The sequence below is a fragment of the Bactrocera dorsalis genome, chromosome 4, assembly GCF_023373825.1.
Source record: "Bactrocera dorsalis isolate Fly_Bdor chromosome 4, ASM2337382v1, whole genome shotgun sequence".
Taxonomy (NCBI): domain Eukaryota; kingdom Metazoa; phylum Arthropoda; class Insecta; order Diptera; family Tephritidae; genus Bactrocera; species Bactrocera dorsalis.
The window spans coordinates 28720033-28745734 of NC_064306.1; the positions used below are offsets into that span (position 1 = coordinate 28720033).

Here is a 25702-nt window from a genome sequence, read left to right on the forward strand (position 1 = left end):
GCTATTCGCTGGGGTTGTTTTTTTACGTGGCGGGTCCCAAGCCCAGCGCACAACCCTATGTAGGGGATATTTCGCCTTCTCACGTTAGCTCGCCTTCAAACGGATGTTCTTAGGCTACCCAGAGGATACTTGGTCAAAGACCGGAAGTCGTGAGCTGCTTGAGTCATATGTAAAAGAATCGTTTCTGGCCACTGCCAAGTGAAACGGCGTTCAGAGAACTTTCCTCACTTGCGTGAACTTCTACATATGACTGTGTTAATGCTGGTTCCAAGATAACGAAATTATCTACGACTTCGAATTTAGGATCTTCAAAGTTGGTTCGAACTGGACACAGTATGCTAAATTTTGCTGTAATCGGTTCAGTAGTTTAGGAGTCCATCGCGGACAAACAACAGGACACGTAATTTTTTTATATACATATAAAGATGTACATACTATATATGTTATATATAACTACATATACTCTGTTCAGAGTCCTATAAGTTTTCTCGGTGATTCTGGACCAGCTTTACCTACATGTCAAAATCAGTCTCTCGATCTCTGTACCAGAAGTTCGGCCTAATATTTACCAACAACCGTGATCGGCATTACATAATTTATAACAAATTGTTAGATAACCAAACTACAATTACTAGATATAGTATACTAATTATTAAGCTGGCACGCATTTAAAAGCTTCATTACGTCTTAATTATTCAAATGAGTTTTTATCCGCCATTTAATAAGCAGCCGGCTCCTTTGCGTGCACAATGTGTAAAATTGGTCGTTTTTCATGGATTTTTGTGATTTATATACTTCATACGGGACGGTGGCAAAACTTCTTTGTCGATTCTGCCACAAAAATAACAAATATTTACTGCACATCTTTGGATAAGAATTATTCCGATTTCCAGCGATGTCGCCTGCTTGTGCCGCGTCGAAACGAAATCTCAATGGACATACATGTGCGGGCCTATCAGCTGCCAGTGAATAATATCAGTGTGAGTAAAACAGTTGTTGTTTAGGTTTGATGTTTAACAACGAGCAACTTAACAAATTTCAGATAAATTTAAGCCTCTGGCACAAAACTAATTCCTTCCAACCATTTTTGTATAACCAAACGTATGATTATTGCAAATTTATGAGGAATCCAACGCGTATGCCCTTTGTAAAGATATTCTTTGATGCTATAAAAAAGACTTCAAATATAAATCATACTTGCCCCTATAATGTAAGTACAGTTATGATGAAAATAAATGAAATAAAATTTCACTAATTCTGTTTGCTTGGCATACAGCATGACCTCATTGTGAAGGGCTTCGTAATGAATGACGGCATGTTTCGGCTGCTGCCTCTACCGGGGGGTACCTATATGTTCAAGTTGCGCGTGGCCACATTGAATGCTTGGCGAGCCGAGGTTGGCGTTCAGTTCTTATTAGATTTGAAGAGCAAATAAATGTATTGAAAAGTGCTTAATGTTTTATGGAAAATTCAAAGAAAATTTTTAATTCAAAAAATGTGGAAACAAAAAGTGATGCTGCGGATTGATTGATGTTCCACTTCTTTAACCGGTATAAAAAGTACGTTTTCTGAAGGCCTGCAAAGCAGTAGTTTTGCTCTTCTGCGGTAGTCGATGTAGATCACACCTTGTGAATCTCAGAAAATATTGGGTGTCACATTTTCGACATCACCCCCACTCCGGGGCATATTCGCCAGCTGAAGACCATTGCTTTCACTGTTCCTTTGCCTCTGTTGTGCATACGTGGATACATGTGTCTCGCCAGCCGATAAGAGATCGTGGATTCTCCCTCCCTCTCTATCCTCCTCCTGTTTGCGGAGTGTCCATGCGCACCATCGAAACTCGTTTTTTTGACTGCACTGCTTAATTTCACTTCCAAAACACTGCATCGAATCCCCGAACATTTTCATATTTTTCAATTTTCACGGGATCAAAATAAAAACAACTGCATCGTTTCGGCTGAAATGTTGACAGCAGTCCACGATAATGTTCCGTGCAAAAAGTCTCTTGGTATCGGGTGGTTGGGCTGAGTAGGATCAACGAGTCAGACATGTGCTTTACCAGACCGACTATGAAATTTTACCTATAGAATGTCTCGAGCACTGGTCGATTCAGTATAAGATTAGTAGGAACAGACATAAATGTGCGATAGTTAATGTTGTCCGTTTGTTATTATTATCGAAGATGTATCCACATTGCTACGAAGATAGTCTAACTTGGTACTCAAATTTGCTCGCAAAGGGTAATCCATTTCCAGGAGTCAAATTTAATGGGGAATGTTTACTACCATTCTTATCTCCTCCAAATGTTGTCCGCGTGTAAGTCTCAAATTGTCCATCCGTTGAGTCTAATTTTCGATGTCGCATTCGATAGATAACGTGAAATTATCTACTCAAAGAAATGTTCTATCAATAAATTTATAGATTGGTGCGATGTGTGGGCAGTAGCGCCGCGTTGTTGAAACAAAATGTCATCGAGATCAGGATCTTCAATTTCAGTCATCAAATAGTCGGTTATCATGACGGTTACGTTCTCACTGGCATCATTTTTGAAGAAATATGGACCTATGATTTTACCGGCTTACAAATGCCACCATTGCCATGGTTTTTTTGAAAGAAATGACAGCTTTTGAATCTCTTCAGGTTGCTCTTCATCCCTAATACGACGATTTTGCTTGTTTACATACCCATTGAGCCAGAAATGTGCCACCTCGTTGAACAAAATTTTGATCGAAAAAGTCGGATCTTTTTGAAACTTTTCCAGTGCCCAATGAAACGAAACCTAAATTTCCATTGAGTAGTACAGTACATTTTGGAGACTCTAGATATCTTGATTTTTAGTAAAACCTTAAAACTTTCTGCATAATTTTCACACTTTCTACATATTTTCGGTATGGAGCCTGCGACCATGAATGGAAAACTAAATTTTTACTACTAACAAGGCGATATTAATATCAAAATACATATTAGATATGCAATTATCATAAAAGCAAGAGCACATTCGGCATGAATAAGGTCATAATCTGGACACTTGAAAGCATAAAAATTCGAATGATGTTTTTCTAGGTGTTGTTCAATCTACTAAAATCTACCAAATTTCGAAGACCACTGCAGCTAAAGCAACCTAAACTGAAACATTTTCACCTGCGAATATTATAGTGGTAATGATTCTTTTCGCAAACTATTTCACCGTCTTTCACATTTATACTCTTGCCCGAAGAGGAAGCATCGAAAGCCTGGACCCCATGTCCAGTGTGGAACTTTAATCCGAACTAAACCTCCTACCGTCCTGTACCCTTCCCCCGGTACCACCGTCAAGTATTACGTCGGGAGGATGGTTGAGTGTGACACTCAAGCTGGTCAAATGCAGTCAGTTACAAGTTGCATTTACTTGGCCCCACCTCTGTTGGTCTAATAACCCCCCTTGTACAGTGTTCGTCGCCCACCCTTCCCGTCACGTCAATGTTAGTGTGTTGGGTCGTGGTTGTTCGCTATATTTAAACACCTCTCTTCTCCGCCGCTGTTCGCTAGCACGTTGGGATTTCATAACCCTTGCTGCCCACTTCGCTAGCCGTTTTCCATTTCTCTGCTGATTCGCCATTTGGTTTTACCAAGTTATCAGGAGTTGGCTCTACACCGACGCATTTTTTTAAGTGCTGCCTCTCATGACTATATTTCGGGCAATAGAAAAATGAGTGTTCTACATTTTTCGACGGTATCGCCTCCGCAATGATCGCATGTGTCGTTATCTTCATGTTCGAATCGTTTTAGGTATGCTTTGAAGCAGCCATGTCCTGTGAGATTTGAGTTAGATGGAAATCTACCTCGCCGTGCGGTCTGTTTAGCCATGGTTCGACGTTAGGGATCAGTCGGAATGTCCACCGCCCGTTTTCGCTTTTCCTCCCAGCGTTTTTGCCAGTGATTCACCGTCTCTGTCCTTGCAATTTCTTTTTAGTGTATTATGCGATAACCTGTCATTTGTAAGACATTGGATTTCTTTGGCCAAGAGGTCTAATGGGTGTAGGCCCGAATTATGAGTGCAGCATCTTCCGATACTGTGCGGAATGCAGAGCATACTCTCAACGCGCAGCTGGCATATATTGAAAAGAGGCCACGCCGATAAGATTTTATATCGAGAGCTTTTTCCCCATATCTGGACGCCGTACAGCGCGACTGACTTTTAATACACCAGCTAATAGCCGCCTTCTATTTTGCTTTGGCCCGCGGGTATTTAACATTAACCGGTTAGGGCTCTGCACACTTTTTGTAGCTTTTTCGCATGTGTACGCTAAGTGCTCCTTAAAGGACATCCTTGCATCAAGAATAATACCCAAGTATTTAATGGCCGGTTTGTGTAGTGATGCTTACACCCTTTATGCTGAACGTGGCAACTTCCCGAAACTTTTCTGTCAGTAATGAGAACCGCCTCGGTCTTGCTCTCCGCTAGGTTCAGTCCGTTAGTTTCTAGCCATTCGCTTATTAATTCTATTGTTCTGTGGTTATCGAAACTAAAGGGTGATTTTTTAAGAGCTTGATAACTTTTTAAAAAAAAAAAAAACGCATAAAATTTGCAAAATCTCATCGGTTCTTTATTTGAAACGTTAGATTGGTTCATGACATTTACTTTTTTGAAGATAATTTCATTTAAATGTTGACCGCGGCTGCGTCTTAGGTGGTCCCATTCGGAAGTCCAATTTTTGGGCAACTTTTTCGAGCATTTCGGCCGGAATAAGCCCGAATTTTCTTCGGAAATGTTGTCTTCCAAAGCTGGAATAGTTTGCTGGCTTATTTCTGTAGACTTTAAGACTTGACGTAGCCCCACAAAAAATAGTCTAAAGGCGTTAAATCGCATGATCTTGGTGGCCAACTTACGGGTCCATTTCTTGAGATGAATTGTTGTCCGAAGTTTTCCTCAAAATGGCCATAGAATCGCGAGCTGTGTGGCATGTAGCGCCATCTTGTTGAAACCACATGTCAACCAAGTTCAGTTCTTCCATTTTTGGCAACAAAAATTTTGTTAGCATCGAACGATAAGCGATCGCCATTCACCGTAACGTTGCGTCCAACAGCATCTTTGAAAAAATACGGTCCAATGATTCCACCAGCGTACAAACCACACCAAACAGTGCATTTTTCGGATGCATGGGCAGTTCTTGAACGGCTTCTGGTTGCTCTTCACCCCAAATGCGCAATATTGCTTATTTACGTAGCCATTCAACCAGAAATGAGCCTCATCGCTGAACAAAATTTGTCGCGAAAACACATTTCGAACCGAACACTGATTTTGGTAATAAAATTCAATGATTTGCAAGCGTTGCTCGTTAGTAAGTCTATTCATGATGAAATGTCAAAGCATACTGAGCATCTTTCTCTTTGACACCATGTCTGAAATCCCACGTGATCTGTCAATACTAATGCATGAAAATCCTAACCTCAAAAAAATCACCCGTTATATCTTGTACATGTTTTGCTATAACCACAACAGCGATATCCTCTACGAACCCAATTATGTGAATGTTTTTGGGTACTTTCAGTCGCAGTACTCCATCGTACATGAAATTCCACAGTAGCGGCCCAAGTAAAGATCCCTGGGGTACTCCACCGGTGACTTTGTATTTTTTGGAGCCTTCGTTTGTGTTGTAGCTTAGAGTTCTTCCCTCGAAATAGCTTACAATAATGTTGTAAAAGTATAGAGGCACGGAGAAGCTTTTTAGTGCCCTCAATATACTATGCCAGGATGCCGAGTTAAAGGCATTCTTTACATCCAGCGTTACCACCATACAGTACTGTATTGTGCCTCCTTTCCATCTCTTACCACTTATAGCCCGTTCGGCCAGGGTCTTTACTAGAGTTACCGCTGCAGCTGTGGATCTTGCCTTTCTGAATCCGAATTGGTTTGGGGATAATCCACCGGCATCTTCAATTGCCTTATTTAGCCGTTGGTATATGATCCGCTCCAGAACCTTTCCAGCGGTGTCCTAATATGCAGAGTGGCCGGAAGTGGGACGGTTCTGTCATTGGTTTATTGGGTTTCGGCAGTAATATAAGATATTGCCTTTTCCAAATGGTGGGAAAGCGGCCTTCTTGGATGCATATATTATACATTGTTCGAAAAGGGGCTATGTTTCTGGCAATCGCCGTTTTTAGCGCTACATTCGGAATCCCATCTCGTCCCGGGCTTTAGATGGATTTAATCGTTTGCATGCTTCTCGGACTTCTTCATTCGAAACAGCCGATATATTCTGTCTTTGTGGAACTCTCACATCTCTTGATGGAGTGGGGGTCGGGTAGGGAGAGTACGGAAACTATTCTCTCAATTATTGAAGGGGAGGTTGGCATTTGTCCGCCCGTTCGGAGTTTTCCCATTACCGTTTTGTAGGCAAGTCCCCAAGCGTTGTTCTCAACATCGTCGTTTAAGGAAACATTCCTGCTTACTTTTTTTGATTGCATGTTTTAGCAATTTTTCTTTTCTTCTTGAAGTGTTTTTGGGGGTGGTGTATTCCGATGTACCACGTGACCTTTGGTACGAGCGTCTTGCTTGCTGGCATTCCTTACGTAATTTTTGCGATTGTCTCGCTCCACCAATCTATAGATATAGACATATATGTCGACTAGTGCGCTAGGATCTGCTATCTCTATCGATTGTCCAGTAAGAATTTCATGACATTTCATAGATTCATATGTTTGTGTTATCGGTGCGGAAATGAGCTTCGAACAAAGAGCCAACATTACATTTTGTTTTAAAATTGGTAAAACTTTTACCGAAAAGTTTCAATTGATGAAACAAGTTTATGGCGATGATTGCCTATCCCGTAACAGAGTGCACGAGTGGTTTCAACGTTTTCAAAGTGCTCGTGAGGGCATAAATGACAATCAACATGTGGGCCAATCAAAATCTATGATCACCGGGAATTCCATCGAAACTGTGCATGAATTCATCAAAAATCAGCCTAAATCATCATTGAAATTCATAGAAATGGAATTGAACATCTATGCACGGTTTGTTTCCGCACAAATTGACTGACGACCAAAAATTGCCCAGAATCCAACATTCGATCGACGCTTGTGACCAATTATTTGACAAAAAAATCACATTTTAACCATTAACCACTTCCCGTATTCACCTGATATGGCACCGTGTGAGTTCTTCCATTTCGGAAAAATGCTTTTGCCCATTAAAGGAAAGTGTTATGCAGACGTAGAGGCCATTCAAAAGGCTTGCACCGGCAGACTGGCGGCCATACCGGCCAACGAGCTAAAACACTCGTTCGACATGCTTTTGGACCATGCAAAAAGCTCTATTGAAGCAGAAGGAGACTATTTTAAAATAAAATAAATGTATTTTGCCGAATAAACCACTTGTTCTGATTTTTTTTAAGTCCTGTTTCTTCTTCTTCTTAATTGGCGTAGACACCGCTTACGCGATTATAGCCGAGTTAACAACCGCCCGCCAGTCGTTTCTTCTTTTCGCTACGTGGCGCCAATTGGATATTCCAAGCGGAGCCAGGTCCTTCTCCACTTGGTCCTTCCAACGGAGCGGAGGTCTTCCTCAGTCCTGTTTACTTTGGAATATTCCTTGTATACTATATAAATGATCAGGATGACGAAACAGGTTGAAATCCGGGTGACTGTCTGACCGTCTGTCTGTCCGTGAAAGTTGTAACTTGAGTAAACATGTACTAGATATCTTAATGAAACTTGGTTTGGGCGTTCATTGACTAAAAAGGTACGTCCTCGTAGATGATAATCGGACCACTGCCACAAATGGCGTCAAACGAAAACCTATAAAGTGCCATAATTTAGGACTAAATTAAGATATAATTCTCTAATTTAGCGCAGAGGATCGAAATGGCAAAGGACACCTGTGGGAAAAAACTTTTGATAAAGTGGTTGTGGCCCGCTCTATAATAAGTTTAATGTTCATATCTCTTAACCCATTTAAGTTACAATTGCAATATTCGCTTAGCGAAAATATTGTAAGAACTCCACAGTCAGTCGGAAAACGGAAGTCAATCACATGTTAAAAGCGATAAATCAATAACTAAATGCACCAAAGACAATAAATTTTACGTCCGAGATGGTATGACAAGGCATTAAAGGAGCTAGGATAAAAACCAATTGATGAGCGTGGCATCGCGCACTTTTAGGTGAACACCCATTACTCGAGACCCGCCTCGCCGATTTGAACCAAATATGGTATGTGACATATCTCAGATATTTGCTTGTTGCATTGTGAAAATGGGCGCAAGCGGAATACAACCACGCCTACTTTCCATAGAACACAATTTTAAATTCCATCTGATTCTCTCATTTTCCAGTACATAAATCAAGAAGCAGCAAGCAAATCTAGAAGCAGTTTTTATAACGGGAAAAAACTTTGAACGAATAATGCTTCTAGAGTATTCTACTATGGTCTAAAATGGTTCATATCGAGCAAAAACTGTTCCAGCCTCTAGGTACCGAATATTTGAACCCCAGTACATATGATTGACTTTTTACCGAAAATATTGGTCAATGTGTCAGATTTATAATTGAAATTCAAAAAAATCTTTTCCTGATAGTAGTATGTCTGGGTGTTACAAATAGGTTAAATCTGGTTAATATTTCCCTTAACCCCATATATCTAATATAAATATTTTCGAACTTCCGAGGGATTTTATACCGCATATATCGGTCCATATGTGAGTTATCTTAATGTAAGTAATGTATTTGCCCATCTGGTCTTTCCAAGTAGAGGTCTTCCTCTGCTTCCTCGGAGAGTACTGCGTCGATAAGTCTCTGAGCTGGAATGGTTTAACCCCATTGGACGACATGAACTAACCAGCGTATCAGCTGTCTCTTAGTAGTCTGAACTATGTCAATGGCGTGTTATATTTCGGCTCATCAAAAGTACTTCTTTGCCTTTAATCCTTGCAAGTTGGAAGAGTAATAAATATTCGGCTATACCCTAACTTAGCTCTTTCTTACTTGTTTTAAGTTAAAATTTGCTCTCATCACTCCAGTTAGATTTTCCAAAACTTAACTTAGTATTATCAAATACTTTTTGGTAATTTTCAGTTGTAAGTCCGCCGTTTTCCTTGTAATTTTCATAAGTGTTTGTATTTTGGCCCTGCATCTATAATATTTTTCTGTGATTATGAGGTAAACCTGTCCATTTAATCGATCCTGAACCAGATTTTAAGTACTTATTAATTAAAATCTTCGAAGTATTGAATAAACACTTGAGATTAAAATGGAATTCTACTTTAGCTTTTTCCGACTGCAGAAAATTTCTCAGAGGCGTTCTTAATTCATAAATCCTTATTGAGTTACGCAAATTTCATGGCCAAATGACAGAATTAACGCTTTGTTGTTTAATCAGCTCACAGAATCTTCAATGAAATTAGAAAATAAAGAAAAAACTCGACCACATCAATGGCAGATATTTCAATGTTAAGTGCGAGTGCGCCGGAGAGCAGAGGCCCGTAGCATGAATGCCAACCGAATGCGTTCCCTAGGAAAAGAAGAAAGAAAAAATTGTCACACATGCAATAGACTGAAGGAGGTGGAGCAGCGCCCACCGTTGACGATTGCTGCCGAGTTGCGCTGCGGAGACACTTTGGAGGCAATTCGCCTCGTTTTTGTCATGCAAAATTTGCCACAGAAATTAGGAATGCAACAGACGTGGCTGCTGACGTTCGGGCTCAAACGCACATATATACATATGTATGTATGTATATATGGACATTTGCATATATACTTAGCCGTAAATGCAGATGTTCGTGCAATTGCATCGGAGATTGCAGTTTTTTCACTTCCTTATGCTCCCCCTCAGCTGTCTGATATTATTAAAATGAATTTTGCATTAAATTCAATTTCCTCGCCATTGAAGTGTGTGCAATTTGCGAATAGTCGCTGAAGCACACTTTTGAAATTTTAATTTCTTCGGCTTTGCTTCGCTGCATCGCAGCCACCACAACCAAACCACAACAACAAGAACAACAACAAAAACAAACACAGCGCTATGATTGCAACTGTTGCTCGTAGTTTGTCGTCCTATCTTCGTGTTGTGGTTGTCGTCAGTATTTTGTTGTTGTTATAGTTGTTGTTCTTTTATTATTGCAGTTGCCTGCTATTTATTTTCGTTTTTTTTCATTTATTGTATTTATTATTATTATTATCCGTGTTGTTTTTGTTGATATCTCCTCCTTTGGAGACTACCCGGTGCCATTTGTGGCAGCTGTAACGGTGCTGTGATTTGTGGCTTCATCGAAATTTTATGCGATGGATACTCGCGATTGCATGTAAATGTGCTCTGGCAATTGAATGCCAATTGACTGCTTGTCGTGTCGCGCCGAACGCCTTGGCAGGGTCCATACGCGCCGGGCGCAGTGCTACTGTCACATCGGCCTGGCGCTCGCATGGCCTAGGCATTGAATTGTGTTGGGATAATAACACGCTTTTAGCTGCACTTGTGGGTAGTGATGTAATTGCGCGATTTATAGAAAATATAGAAAATATGCGGTAGGTATTCTGCCTTGACTTGAATGATTTTTTAATGAGTTGACAGTAACTTATTGTCATAGCAGCTAATAAACAAAGCCTTGCCTTAAAGCGGTGATTTACGCATGAATTTTATTCATTCCGTCAGTTATACATATATTTATTACGATAAAGGGTTCTCATTTCGAGGTTCCTACTTTTGAAAGAAAAATCACAGAAATTTCAAATTTAATGGGGAAAGTTTATTGTCATTCGAAATAAAAATCTTTGGCACTTATTTTTTGAAGATTATCTCTTTCAAATGTTACCCACTACATCTCAGATGGTCTATCCGTCGATTGCAATTTTCAATTGCTCGCTCGAGCATTTCTGCTGGTAACTGGTGAATGACTCGCGAGATCTGTTGCTCCAAGGTCGGAATCGAAGCGGAATGGTCAGTAAAAAATTGAACGGTGTGATATCACACGATCTTGGTGGCCAATCGACCGGCCCAAAATGTGAAACTGTCTACTTACCGAAGTGTTCTTCCTTTGATTGATGCGATGTGTGGGATGTGGCCCGTCTTATTTAACCCAATTGGTCAGAGATCACGAGCTTCAATTTCATGCATCGAATAGTCGGTTATCATGGCGCTTTGATGGTTGACATTGATGATTACTTTCTCAACGGCTTCTTTTTTGAAGAAATATGGACCAATGATTCCACCGTTGGAAGTTGGAAAACACTGGATCTTCTTGAAACTTTTAAAGAGACCAAAGAGAGAAGCAATGTCGCCTACGATGGTCGTGCGGCTTCAGTTCTTTCACAAGCTATATTTTGTATGCTTTCAATTGAGTTGCTGCGAACAGCGCCGAATAGACGGTATATATTATTATAGTATTTTTTGAGTAACATTCAATTTTTGAAAAATTTTGTTCCTCTTAAGTCATTGGTATTTTATTCATAGCGCGCATATATATAAGTATATATATGGTGTTTATAATAGATGAAATCTGGCCCCCGTAGATTGGAGGCCGTGGAAAGGTGGATCTTTCACTGCGCACTCTTGTCCTTGTATTGATTTCGGCCGAACCTAGCTCTGCAGGATAAATTGTGCAGATTATAAGGCATTGTAATCCCTCGTCACCTATACACGATTGGGGCTTATATGGCTCGAGATAACCGAGGAACCTTATCGTCAAGAGCTGATATTGATAAGTGCGGAGTTCCTTGGTCCTCTAAAGGAGTCTAAGAGGACCAAAGGTTATGGCTTCGAGAGGTTGATCTAATGATCCTCCCTCCAATTGTCCGACCAGGTGAGCCTCAACTCCCTAGTAAGGTAGAGGAGAAAGACAAAGTCGTCAATGGAGGTAGGCCCCGTCAATCGGCGAATCCGTTTTCGGTTTGGAACAACTGTTAAAGGAGGAACGGAACGCGAAGAAGGAGAGTGTCTAATTAGCGCTATTGGCGAAGAGCCTGGGGAATGAAATTTCTTCGCGTTAATCTCCAGCATTAAAAGGCGGCATCCGTAAATTCTTCCGTCTGGAACGAAACGGAGCGGAGTACATTGACGCGAACATTCCATTAACTCATTCTTTAGGCTTTCTGATCAGTGCGGCGTAAGCCAAGCGGAGCCATGAAGGTAAAAGTAAATCTACTGATCCAAAGTGCAGCCTCTATTAGAAAGAGTAGAAGCTTCGTTACTTCCTTTAGTTTGCTACTGGACCACTGGTAAACTACCACCAGCTGTGCAGTTGCAAAGTCCTACTAGGTCTTGAGAGTTCTTCGCTCTTAGCAAGATTCGCCTTTTAATGCTTATAAAAGTTTTAACTGGATACTCTCCAGTATCTATCTTATGCAGTAAGATTGGGCATCTTCCCTGATGCCAGCTGCATCAGCTTTTTCGAAGAAGATTAGAGAGAAACATCTCAACACTTTCTCCTTGAAAGTTCCGCTTTTGCCAGAACAAGACAAAATTACTTCGGATCTCACACAGGTGATATAGCAAAAAGAAATAAAAGACCTTATCAGATTTGTGATAGATTCAGGGCGCTTTGCCGATAGGTTATATTTAGCCACAGGAGTTTCTCATCTGGCTTCACAAAGGACTGTATGGACAGTCTAAATGTAATTCCGGCACGCTGAGAGATCAGCCATTTAACCTAACCTAACCTACGAGGTGTTAGGAAGTTCGAATGGATTTGAGTGTTTTTTTACATCGTCCTAATCTATTTTAATGCTCATTAAGTAGCGCTGTTTTAAAGGCCTTTTGCTTTATAATTTATAGTTTTCAAATAAAATAAAACAGTGTAGTTCTTTTGTTTCAAAATATATTTTATTACACACTTTATGCCTTTGACCATTATTAATTACCCGCTCTTACAACTAACCATAGTATATGTAGACATACATAGATAGATACGCGCAAACATATGTACACATACAGTTATTTTTCATACATAAATACAATTGACCAAACAAATATATAAAGTATACATATATAATATATATAAGTAGATGCATCTGTATGTTTCAATACAATGCAACAACACTAATTTAAATAAGTATTTCGATATACAAATACAAAAACACACGAAATATGTATGAATATAATGTGTAGTAACACAATCGTATTTTAGCAGATAAAAAATCAAAATGGAATTAAATAAAAAGTTCAAAGAAAAATCGTTTAACGATCAAATCGATATTTAAACTTAAAAGTAAAATAATTTATAAGAATTTTTGTTTTTATTGTTTTCAAATACGCAAATGCAGGAGTACGAGTACAAGTATTGTTGAGACTACTAGCATGTTGTTATTGTTATTTTTTAGTTTAAAGTATTAAATTTATGTTATTTTTCAATTTATTTATTTTGTGTTTGTCTTAATTATATTTATATATTTTTTTCATTATTTTTATTTTTTTTTTCATTACTTTTATCTTTTTTTGTATTGTTTTTATTTTTTTTTTGTTTTGTTTTTTTTTTTTGGTTTTTTGCCTTACTATTTTTGTTGGAAGTAAAATTATAATGCACTATGCACCGCGTAGCATAAATTACTGTTACTGGATATGTTTGTGATATACTTAGTTCCATTTTGCCATATTTTAAGCAATATAAACAATATTATTTACATTAAGTAAGAATTATACGAAAATAATTTTTGAGTTATTAATATAAATATTGTTATTTTTTAATAAAAAAAAATAAATTTTAATGTTAGCGTAATCATACAGTTATTTATATATTAATATTAATTATTTACAGTATTTTAATTTTTTTTACATACCTACATACATATGTATGTGTAAACCATATTTATAGCCTTTAATAGAAATTAGCAAGTTTAGTTTTTATTTTTTATTTTATTTATGTTTTTATATTAAATTTGACTTTTTTATTATTTGTTTTGTATTTTTTTTATTTTAATTGCTATTCCTATTTATTTTAATTTTTCCCATTTTTTTCTACTTATATATTTTATTGTTGCTATTTATTTCATTATTTTTTAATTTTATTCTTTATAGCCAATTTAGAAAAAAAATTTGTTTTTTACTGTTAATTACACAATAATATTTTTACAACAAGTCAACAACAAAGAATATGGGTAAATATTAGAAGAGCGAAATATGTTAACAACAAATATACCACGCCTAGTACATACATACATATGTACATGTGTTCGCTACTTTTATGAATAAACGAGTACATAGTTCCGTTATATAAGCCATCAAATTTTATGTTCACACCTGAATTGTGTATGTACACGTACATAGTTGCTGTTATACAAGCATACCCTGCGAGAAACGAATTAAGAAATGTGAAATACAACGCTGTGCTTTAGGTTATTTGCTTTTCACTGAAATTTTTTTAAGCTAATTTTTGCTTAAATTTTTAATCAAAAAGTTGCTTCAAACGTGGGAAACACATATATTTTTCCCCCAGCTAATTTTTTCTGTTAAGATCAACTCAAGTTTTAGGCTTCCTGACCACTGCAGCGTCTTCCAAGCGGAGGTTGCTGGCGTAAAGGTAGCAGTAGATCTGCTAGCACAGAGTGTAGCCTTCTTCAGAATGGTGACTAGCCACTCTGTTAGTAGGGCACTGATATAAGCCTTGAGTTCGCTGACTGTATGCTGAAAACTGGTTGGTTAAGGGTTGTCTAGACTCCTTATCTCTATGATCAAGTTACTTTAGAATTAGTTTAGTTTTGGTGCCTGGCCACGTGGATATATATTCCCGTTATGCTCAAAATTTCTCACAGGGTATTGTACGAATGCTACGCACTATGATTATATACGAATGCTTGTACATTAAAATATAAAAAATAGCGGAAATTATAATGACTTTATTTTTATTATTTTTATATTTTCCATTCCATTTTCTTTTAATTTTTATGGATTTTTATAGCGCATACCAAATTATACTTCCATTTATAGCGTCTAGATAAGTAGTTAAAGTCACATTTTTTACGGTTTGTTTGTTGCTTTAATTACTTGTTAAACATCGTTTTGTTTTCATTTTAATTAAGTAGTATTTACGTAGTTACTTTCACTCAACATATAATTACGTTATTTGAATATTTCGTCCCACTAAAAAAGTGATTGCGTTGACTTCATTTTCATATTTCCAATGCTAAATGTTAACGTTCGCCACATTGTTGCAAGAACTTGTAGTTGCAACGTGTCTGCCTCAGCCTTTTGAGCCATTTTCCTCAATATAAACATTACCGGGTTGTAATGTCTTTAAGATACGCCGTTCATGATGTTTTGCCGGTTTTTCTACAAGGAGATGGAGAGTGGAAAAAGAGGTTAGACGATGAGAAAAAATGTGTATATACTTATATGGTAAATATAATATAAACAAATTTGTATATGTATATGCTTTACTTATTTGGGGATAAGATCTGAATTTGATATTAATATAATTTGAGGAGTCTTCTTAGTTAGAATACGATGTACTTCAGTGGCAAGTCTTATTTAGATGAAGTTTCTCTTTACTCTTTTTTCACTTAAAGGTTATTGACTTAAAATTTTACATCAGATAGATTGGACTGGAGAAATGGGACTTTGCGCATGGCACCGTCCATTTTGAGCTGAAATTCCATATCTCAGAATCAGCCCGACTGATTTCGACCAAATTTAAGTTCTGTTTGATTCGTTCCCTTTCCATTACACGAATCACGAATATTGCTTTTAGGTTATGCCATTTTACAACCAACATTCTTTCAAATCCAACCAAAACTGTCCAAGTCCCTATGTATTCAACATGTGGACTCAAGTATCTATAATTGACTTTTGACCGAAAATATCGGCCAATGTAGAGATATAGAATTGAAATTCAGAGATAATCTTTTCCCGCTAATAATATCTATCCATTAAAAATGGGTTGAATCGGGCCACCACTTCCCTGGATCTCAATATACCTATTATATAGATTTAAAAACTGGGTGACTTTATTCTGTATATATCCGCGATATATCTCAACAAAAATAACTGACCGTGTTTTACTGATAACAGTTTATGTTTGTGCCTAAAATAGATAAAGTCGGGCAAAAACTTAAACTATCCCCCAAATGACTAATATAAGGATATTCGAACATCGGGCTGACTTTATTCTATATGATTCGTAATTATATGTGAGGTTCTTTATGAAACCCAAGGAACATTTTTAGTCTGTAACATTCAGAGTTTGTGGTATTCGCAAAAATACAATAGATAAAATCGGGTGGATACTACCCCAACTCCCATATATTACATATAATGATTTTAGTTTTTCTAACAAACCTTATGCCGAATATGTATGTCGGTCAGTGTATGAGTTATATATATAATACAAGTATGTATAAAATTGATGGGAGGATAGAGTCATGTGTAGAAGTTCACGCAAGTGAGGAAAGTTCTCTGATCGCCATTCACTTGGGAGTGGCCAGAAACGATTCTTTTACATATGACTCAAGCAGCTCACGACTTCCGATCTTTGACCAAGTATCCTCTGGGTAGCCTAAGAACATCCGTTTGAAGGCGAGCTAAAGTGAGAAGGCTAAACATCCCCTGCATAGGGTTGTGCGCTGGGTTTGGGACCCACCACGTAAAAACAGTACCAATGAAAACTAAACGACAGCCTTGCTGTTGTTATCTCGGCTATAATCGCGTAAGCGGTGTCTACGCCAGTAAAGAAGAAGAAGAAAATTGCTCAGATTCCGATCCTCTGGAGAGATTTCGATTACTTTAACTCTACTCTGAGAATAAATTGTTAAAGTTAGGTATTTTTGACGACTCTAAATCGGTCTAATCCCTTAATAAAGTTTTGGTAGAAGGTTTCATAGATTATTATTGAAACTTATTATAGAACTATTCTTGTGTACATAGTATAAGTTCAAAGAATCAAATAAAAAAAAAATAGACAGAAAAAAACAGTTCTTAATTTAAAATTTATTTATTTATTTATTTTTATTTATTTATAATAATTCATATAACAAAAGGAGTTTTATTATATAAATACATAAACGCAGCACTGGCTACGAGGCCTTTAAAATTTATATATAGACTATATACAAAAATCTCATGAAAAGGCATTCCTTGTGAAATATGAAATTTTGTTATTTTGGCAGCCGAGCAAGTTCTGTCAAGTTTTTTCGATAATAATAAATTCCATATGCTGATTCCTCTAACTCAAAATCCTTAAAAACATATTTTGATGAGAAAGTAGTTCAATTAATTTCAAGTCAGAAGTCCACTTAAACTTTACGAGGTTATGTTTCTTGGAATGTTTTGCTTAAAACCAAGACTGGGAAATTACTTTCCTACACACTCTATGGACTTTCAAACAACAAGCTTCAAGAAACAAGAAAAATGTTCACTTCCGATTAAAAACTAAATGCAGAATTTCCTTTACAAATAGTTTTTTTAAAAAATAATTTATAGTTTACTAGAAAAAGTATAAAACTTTAGCTCTCAACTGGAAACACTGGTCTCTAATCTTGTTATTATAAATAAAATAACCGTTTTTTCTTGAAGTAATCGAACGCTTTCAAAAGTTGCTACAACGCATAATAACGGGTGATTTATTTGAGGGAAGGAATTTAATGAAATATTATTTGAAAGATAACGTGGCATATAAGACATGTTGTCAAAGAGAAAGATGCTCACAATGCTTAAACAAATCATCATTAATAGACTTAATAACGAGCAACGCTTGCAAATCATTGAATTTTATTACCAAAATCAGTGTTCGGTTCGAAATGTGTTTTATCGACAAATTTTGTTCAGCGATGAGGCTCATTTCTGGTTGAATGGCTACGTAAATAAGCAAAATTGCCGCATTTGGGGTGAAGAGCAACCAGAAGCCGTTCAAGAACTGCCCATGCATCCCGAAAAATGCACTGTTTGGTGTGGTTTGTACGCTGGTGGAATCATTGGATGCTGTTGGACGCAACGTTACGGTGAATGGCGATCGCTATCGTTCGATGCTAACAAACTTTTTGTTGCAAAATGGAAGAACTGAACTTGGTTGACATGTGGTTTCAACAAGATGGCGCTACATGCCACACAGCTCGCGATTCTATGGCCATTTAGCTTTGGACAACATTTCCGAAGAATTCGGGCTATTCCGGCCGAAATGCTCGAAAAAGTTGCCCAAAATTGGACTTTCCGAATGGACCACCGCAGCCGCGGTTTTAAATGAATTATCTTCAAAAGTAAATGTCATGAACCAATCTAACGTTTCAAATAAAGAACCGATGAGATTTTGCAAATTTTATGCGTTTTTTTTTAAAAAAAGTTATCAAGCTCTTAAAAAATCACCCTTTAAAACATGGCAAATCTGACACTTTAATCACGCAAATTTCAGTGCTTCACAATTGTCAAATGACTGTCACCACAGTTACTGCAAAAGGGTGCAACGAAGAATTTTAATATCCAATTGCTTGAAGGTCGAGGAAGACTACGATTTGTGGTGTTGTAAGTATGTATATATGCAAAACTACAAAAAAATGAAAAATGTCAAACCAAAACAGAATTATTTATGCAACAAATGAAAAAACTGCATTACTTTTTGACTCTTATTTGTGGCACGTCTGTCAGAATGGGTCGAACGTGATCTGCAACCAAATACATTTACTTTTGACGAAATTAAATTTTTGGGGAAGCAAATTATTGGAAAGAACAATGCAGGAAGAAATGCGCAAGCGATTCGCGGACAATTAAGGCGGACTGAAGGATTACCAGCTGATTATTTCGGTGCGGAAGACATGCCGCACTTACTTATGTCGAACCATGCGTGCACTCACTCCATGAGTTTTGAATTTCTTTTGTTATTTTTGTTGTTGTTCTTTTCATAACTTTAATAGGATATTGTTTTCCATTTTTTGTTTGAATATTAAAAATACTTTTCATTAACATGTTGGCGCGTCAACATTTCAATAAATCACACGTAAGAGCTATTCATATTCACACTTGCGCTTCGAAGTGGAGGGTTCATCAGCGTATTTATTTGCGCGCGCTGGAAATAAATTACGAAACTCTTTACAATATTGTCTGAAAGGAGTTTACCGATGCTTTTCTTTTCATATTTATCGAAAGTGTTTTTATTTTATTTTTTATTTTAATATATTTTTTTTTTTTTTTTTAGTCTGAATAGCATTCAATCACACTGTGGCTGAGTGTATGGGAGAAAATCGAGCCAAGAAAATATAAATAGGCTGAAAAAGTAACCTCCTATGAGTAGTTCTTGCCGCCCAGTCAGTTGTGGCGCATAAATGGATGTGTCTGGCGACGCGTCTCGTATGGCAGCCACACATCATAATTGTCACTCAATACCACGTCGATATTTATTTATACATTCCTTTAATATATTTGAGTCGTAAAAAGTTGTTTGACTTTTGGTTTTTAATACTTTTTCAAAAAAATTCCTGCTCGACACACATTCCTATGCAAATTTTCACACTTTCCATGTCGCCACCTTCGTTGTCTCAAATTGCAGGCGTAGCTCGTGCTTGAAGCTAGCACATACGAGATGCACCCACATAACGAAAGTGCACACTCTTCAGCATTACAATAACAATTTAAGACACAAAAGACATACCAGAAAGGATGTCAAATGCGGAACAGCGGGTATTCTGTAACTAATGTCACTCATAAAATAAACAGCAAAAACAATTAATTTCGACAGACGATTTTACTCGCACTTCATACACGCCTGCCTCTTAAACGGTCATGGTACAATACAAAAAAAAAAACAAAAAACAATGTAGTCTTGAAATAATCCGAACCTCATTGGTTAAACTGCATAGCGCCCAAGGGATAGTCAAAAAAATAGGAGTCAAGAGTCAAGCACTTCAGTCGTTTTTCATTGTCATACTCAAGTGGCGTGTAAATTACTTTTGTATCCACTCTATGCCGTATTGAAGGCGAGAGAGAGCGGCATAACTGTAAACTACCTGTTTACCGCACAAATGTGTGTGTCGAATTTTACATTTTTGAAAACCATATGTTGCAAAATTATCGATTGTATGATCGATAAATTCGTCATTTATTTAAGATTCCAAGCTAAGCATAAAACGAATCGGTTACTGACACGAGATATTTAATTTGTTGCTTTTTAAATTTATTGGAGAATGTTTAAGAATGAAATATTGAAAACTCTTACTTTTAGTTTCTGCGTTTTCATCACTTTTTTAACTGCTCTTCATGTGATGTTCTAGACACAACCATTCGCCTTAAGCCCATAACTTTTGTGAGTTTTACTGATCTCTGTTTTTTTCAAACAACTCGAGTTTCGGATGATGAAATTTCAATTCATACTGTTTTTTCAACGCGCTATGATATCCTTTGGATATGGACTGCCAAAAATGCGATAAGTTTTCTGATTTACAAAGCCAAAGAGTAGTTACTGGGAATACCTTCAGAGCGAGCGGTGTACTACTATGAGCAAAAATAGTAAGACTTTTTAATTTTTTTTTTTGCGAGAAAATCCGTTCGTCGATATAGATTGGTATGACTGTCCAATTGTCCCATCAAGGTAATAGTTAGCATTTGTAATACGCTTGTCTTTCTGAAGACGATTTTTTTTTGAGTGAGATTCTTCAAGAAAGAAGTTTCATTAAAGTTTGTGTGCGGAATTAAATTTCTGATGCCGAAAAGTTCAGCATGTTGAAATGTTGAAAAAGGCCTTGGGTGATAATTGCTGACCGCGAGCAAGTGTTTTTGATTGGTACAAATTATTCAAAGAGGGTGGAAAACACGTTGACGATGTACCGCGTCCAGGACGGCGATCAACGTAAACTGATGGTCAAAAAGTCAATAAAATAAAGGAATTAATACTTGTGAAACGACGATTAACAGTCAGAGATCTTACTGGCGTCGTTGAAATATCGAAACGATCAGTGCGAACCATTTTGAAAGATCATTTGAGCCTAAGAAAAGTTAAAGCTCGATTGGTTCCAAAATCACTAAATTTTTACGAAAAAGAGCCACGCATTAACGTCTGTGAAACAATGCTTTCCAACTACCAGCATATCAAGAAAGTCTTGGATATATGCTTATGACCCGGAAACAGACGATCAATCGACCGAATATCGTGGTAAAGGTTAGTCGAAGCCGAAAACACCACATCAAAGCAGGTCAAAAATCAAGGTTATTTAACAGTTTTCTTCAATTATCGAGATATGGTGCACTCTGAATTCCTTCCGATCGACCAAACTGTTAACAAAGAACACTATTTGAGAGTCATGGGTTGTTTGCGCGAAGCTGTTCGTAACAAGAGACCGGAATTATGAGTCGACTCTTGGTTTTTGCACCACGATTATTCACCGTCGCGTGAGGCATTGAGTCTTCGTAAAATTTTCGGCAAATTTCCGACCAATCGTCGTGCCGTAACCAATGTATTCGCCTGACTTGGCTCCATGTAACTTTTGATTATTCAGCAAACTCAAACGACCACTTCGAGGACATCGTTTTCAGTCAATTGTAGACATTAAACATGAATGGCTAATCGCATTGCAGGCTATTCCTGAAATTGATTTTAAAAACTTTTTCGAGGTATAAAAAAACATTGGCACAAATGTATTGGGGCTAAGGGGGATTACTTTAATGGGGACTACATAGATTTTGAAGAATATATTATAATTAAGACTTTATTATTTTCTACTTCATAGCAATTTTGAAGCACCAAAAATGTAATTAACATGGAATTATCCTGTTTTTTAACTATCGTTTGAACAACTACCGATACTTTTATCCTTCCACGAGCTTGACATTAATTGTGATCTCCCATTGCAACTAAGCTTTCATTAAAATTTTATACAGAAAGTCTCTACATCGTATTGAATATAAAAAACAAAAAGTAAAATCACGAAATTATAACTCGAATTATATTCTACTAAGTCCACTTACCCGGTAATAGCACATGTTGCGGCTGGAAATTCGTTGATACACCCAATGCATCGGCATTGCCAATAAAGAATGTGCCACCCTCCATACTCTGCACTTCAGCCAACTTCGCCATTAATTTTGTAGATAATTCTTCAACATCTAAAATAAAGAAGAGAAAGGAAAGGATTTAAAAACACGAAAATAATAGAAGAGTTTGTAAAGAGATAACCAAATAATAAGCTTATGTCATATACATAATAGTTCGATTAATACCAATAGCCTTTTGACAAACAACTTTCCACACTTTTCTTGACGAATCATACTCTCACAACAAAGCTAATAAATCAAAGGGAATTAATGCTTCGCTATCGGTACATCTCTCCAATCAAAATTGCACTGTTGCTGGCAAACGCGTAGAAAGATGTGAGTTGTCCAACACTTCACTTTGCGTTACATAGAATTTTCTTTCAAAGCAAATGTCTGAAGCAAAGCGAAGCAAAAGTTGTATGTGAAACAGCCATTACCCTTCTATCTGTAACTCAAGTAGTTCTCTCTCTTTTCTTCTTTGTAGACTAGAGATAAATAAGTTTTATAACTGTGTCACTAAAAAATCCCATTAGTCCGCTGAGTTGTCAGGGAAGTTGGGGTTTTATTTTGATATAGGTAATTATTTTAGAAAATTTCTATTCAGACTTCCAGTTTCGCACTGAGCTCATGGCCCAGTGTGTATTTAATTTACAATATGTGGCAGCATAAAAAATAAAAATTATAAAAAATAAATAAAAATAAAGGCCCACAATGAAAACGAAACGAAAAATATTTTCTAAATGAGTTTGGTAATCTCCTTCAAAATGCTCTTAAAATTGAAAATTATATCTCACTGTGAAGTCTTCTTCTTTTATAATCCGTATTGCGCAGAGCTTTTGCGTTAAATGTTTATTTTTCTTGATGCTTCTTCTTCTTTTATGTCTAACTTGTGTCGAAATGTAAACAATTCGTTGAAAAAGAGTACATTAAAATAGCCATAAGTCAGAGAAAATAAATTATTTAAAAAATTTATTATATTCGCTGGTTTGTTTTTCATTTTTTTTTACGCAGCAATTTGTTTACGCTAAGAATTCTTCATTAGGTGAAGACTGAAAGGAAGCAGTAACCGTAAATACATGCGAGCTGAGGCAGTAGATGGGAGATGGGCGCACAGTGGGTGTGTCGTTGCTATTACTATTTGGCACACGTATCTGGTTAATACCCGGCAATGCATATATTTTCATTCGTTTTGGAGAAAAGTGCAGGAAGTGAAAATAGCGGAAAATTGCGAAAGTTTTGCAAATCTGTGTTTTGCCAATTTACTAGCAAATTAGTAAATGATTTAGTCCAAAATAAATCGAACCAAAATTCAAACTGCAAAACAATGTTTTTATTTATTTATCTTTGCTAGAAACACACAAGATAGTTGAAAATAAATTATGAAATTTGATTTCCTTCAATCGAAGAAATTTTTGACGCAGTGCAAATTTCAAAAATTAAGAAAATAAAACTTTTGGTAAACTAATATTTGTTTAATTTCAAAACCGAAAGGCTACAAAAGAGCTGCAATTATCAAATGACTACTCTGGGGGGGGCCATTTGGCTAATACCAAAAATGGGCAAATGGGGTTGGTGATGCGAATATATAGCCTATCCCACTCAAACGTCAACCTCACCTTCGCGCGGTACCCCCTGTTCACTACGAACGAGGCTCTGACGACCGAGTAAAGGCGGTATAACCTTAGCACCTGCGAGAAGGAAATTTCTACGCCATTGCCTGCCTAGAGGCGAAACCGGCAGCCCCGGAACTAGGCTCGGATGCAGAAGGCTAATCACCTACTCATCTTAAACCCGCTGATTACCGAAACCAAAATAAACAAAGTTAAGATCAAGAACGATAAATTGATGACGACCTTCAGCATGAAAAATGGATTACGAATATAAAAAAAAAAATTGAGGCCCTATGTTCCACCTAGGAACTACGGGAAAATATATATACTCTTAACTGCTAAAAAAAAATCGATTAAATCGTGAAGGTTTCGGCTTTACTGTGGTCGGTAGCTTCAAATTTCGGTTAGAAAATTATTTTTGATTCATTAATTAAATTATTGTTTTTCATTCTTTTCAATAATGTTTCAAGGTTAGATTTGAGATAACGCTTTAGTCACGCTAGACATTTCAATGTCATTATAAACCTTTCTAATGATATTCGGATCCATTTTTCTACGCACGGATGGATTTTTGTATTATCTTAATGTTTGATGCATAAACAACAGCAGTATTGAATTGCAAGCATCTTCACAGTCGGTCGAGAGATCGTTGAAGACAGGCCTCGTTCTGGACGAACTTCGACCTTTTCAACTGACGAAAATATTAAAAAAAAAGTTGCTTAAAAATAGTGGGGCAAGGGAGCTCGATGTCTCTTCGAATCAGTTCGAATGATCTTAGTGGATATTTTGGGTGTGAAATGCATTTTTGGAAAGGGATTTGATTGTAGAATAAACGTTTTTCTCTGGACAAATTGAGAGCATTTGATTTTACTATTAAAAAGCAGAATTGTTTCCATCTTAAAAACTTCTATGCAACTTATTATTAACATTTATATTAAATATACATACATATGTATGTATATTCATTCCTATATCTGTAGGTATTTCTAATAGGTGGTCGGTCTAAAGTACATTATTAGGCGCGTGCTACAGCTGCTTTGCATTTCCCAACACATTAGAACATTCTTATACATAATACTCGTATTTCTAATTTCTTATGGGCAATAATTTCACTCTCGATAATTTCCACCTCCAACTCTTGGTTAACAGCAGAGCAAAGCAGGCAAGCGAAACGAAGGAAGGCCCATTCAAGAAAGTTTTCTAAACAACGCGCAGTTGTTTTGAAGGTACATACACAAATACATGAGTATATCGTACATCCATATATACATATATTTATATACATACATATATGTACATATATACCAGCGTTTCGCGATGTTTTGCTAAGTAAACGAATTTGAATTCGCACAAAACTTTCACTTTGTTTGTTTGTTTGTTTTTTTATTCCCGCTAGAACTGAAAATATATTCCGCAACATTGGAAAAGTAAATATTTTTTTGCATACCAACATTGATATTGATTTTCATATGTTGTTTGTGCACATACCCCTCATTTTTGTTTTTCTATGAAGATGTTTCTAAAATAATCCCTTGCTTCATTATTTTCAAAAATGTATTGAACTACTATGAGCCAAAAACAGTAAGATTTTGTTCATAATTTTCAAATTCTTGATTGATTCTTCAAAATCTATGTATATCGTCCCCCTCAAAGTAATCTCCCTTGGCCAAATACACTTGTGCCAACGTTTTTTCCCAATCCTCGGAACAGTTGTTAAAGTCAAATTACCGGAATAGCCTTAAACGTGGCCAGCGATTCACGTTTAAGATCTTCAATTGACTCAAAACGGTCTCCCCAGAGCGAATTGATCATAAGTGTAGAAGTTTGTCCTGGACATGGTGCGTGATCAACGCCCTCTCGACCGTCTTTGAATAATTTGTATTTAGCAATCAAAAACACTTGCTCGCGACAAAAAATTATCACCGAAGACCTTTTCCAACGTTCAGAACGTTCCGGCACCAGAAATTTTATTCCGAAATTTCAATTGAAAAGTTTTACTAATTTTTCCCACAGTGGGCCTCTAATATATTTTAATTATCAAAATTTTCTCAAGAGTTAAATTGTATTGAATAAAAATTTAGTATATAATCTTAAATGCCAAAATGGACACTTTTTTGTGAATTAGCACCCATCTTGGTATTTATTTTATACTTTCTTCATATTCTTTTGAAATTCAGTA

The 25702-nt window shown here is 36.8% G+C and overlaps 2 protein-coding genes across 2 annotated transcripts in view; one reads left to right on the forward strand and one right to left on the reverse strand.

Annotated features, from left to right (window-relative positions):
* The first annotated feature begins 652 nt into the window (after positions 1-652).
* On the forward strand, positions 653-1468 carry LOC125778481 (uncharacterized). The gene is made up of 3 exons (XM_049456594.1): positions 653-980; positions 1043-1210; positions 1277-1468. Exons 1-3 carry the CDS (start codon positions 750-752, stop codon positions 1433-1435), a joined length of 558 nt encoding a protein of 185 aa, XP_049312551.1. The 5' UTR covers positions 653-749; the 3' UTR covers positions 1436-1468.
* Positions 1469-13929: 12461 nt separating this feature from the next.
* LOC105225011 (putative uncharacterized protein DDB_G0285119) overlaps positions 13930-25702 on the reverse strand; it is a 59644-nt gene continuing 47871 nt past the window's right edge. Inside the window, exons 4-5 of the mRNA XM_049456577.1 lie at positions 21848-21985; positions 13930-15235 (exon numbers count right to left, since the gene is read on the reverse strand). Coding sequence (XP_049312534.1) covers positions 15147-15235; positions 21848-21985 — 227 coding nt within the window. The 3' untranslated portion in view covers positions 13930-15146. The remainder of the gene's footprint in view (positions 15236-21847; positions 21986-25702) is intronic.

Excerpts from the sequence above, each read along its gene's own strand:
- LOC125778481 (XM_049456594.1), top strand. The coding sequence starts at position 750 with ATGTGTAAAATTGGTCGTTTTTCATGGATTTTTGTGATTTATATACTT. Across the intron at positions 981-1,042 it reads TGCCAGTGAATAATATCAGT|ATAAATTTAAGCCTCTGGCA; the intron begins GTGAGTAAAACA and ends AACAAATTTCAG. Across the intron at positions 1,211-1,276 it reads ATCATACTTGCCCCTATAAT|CATGACCTCATTGTGAAGGG; the intron begins GTAAGTACAGTT and ends CTTGGCATACAG.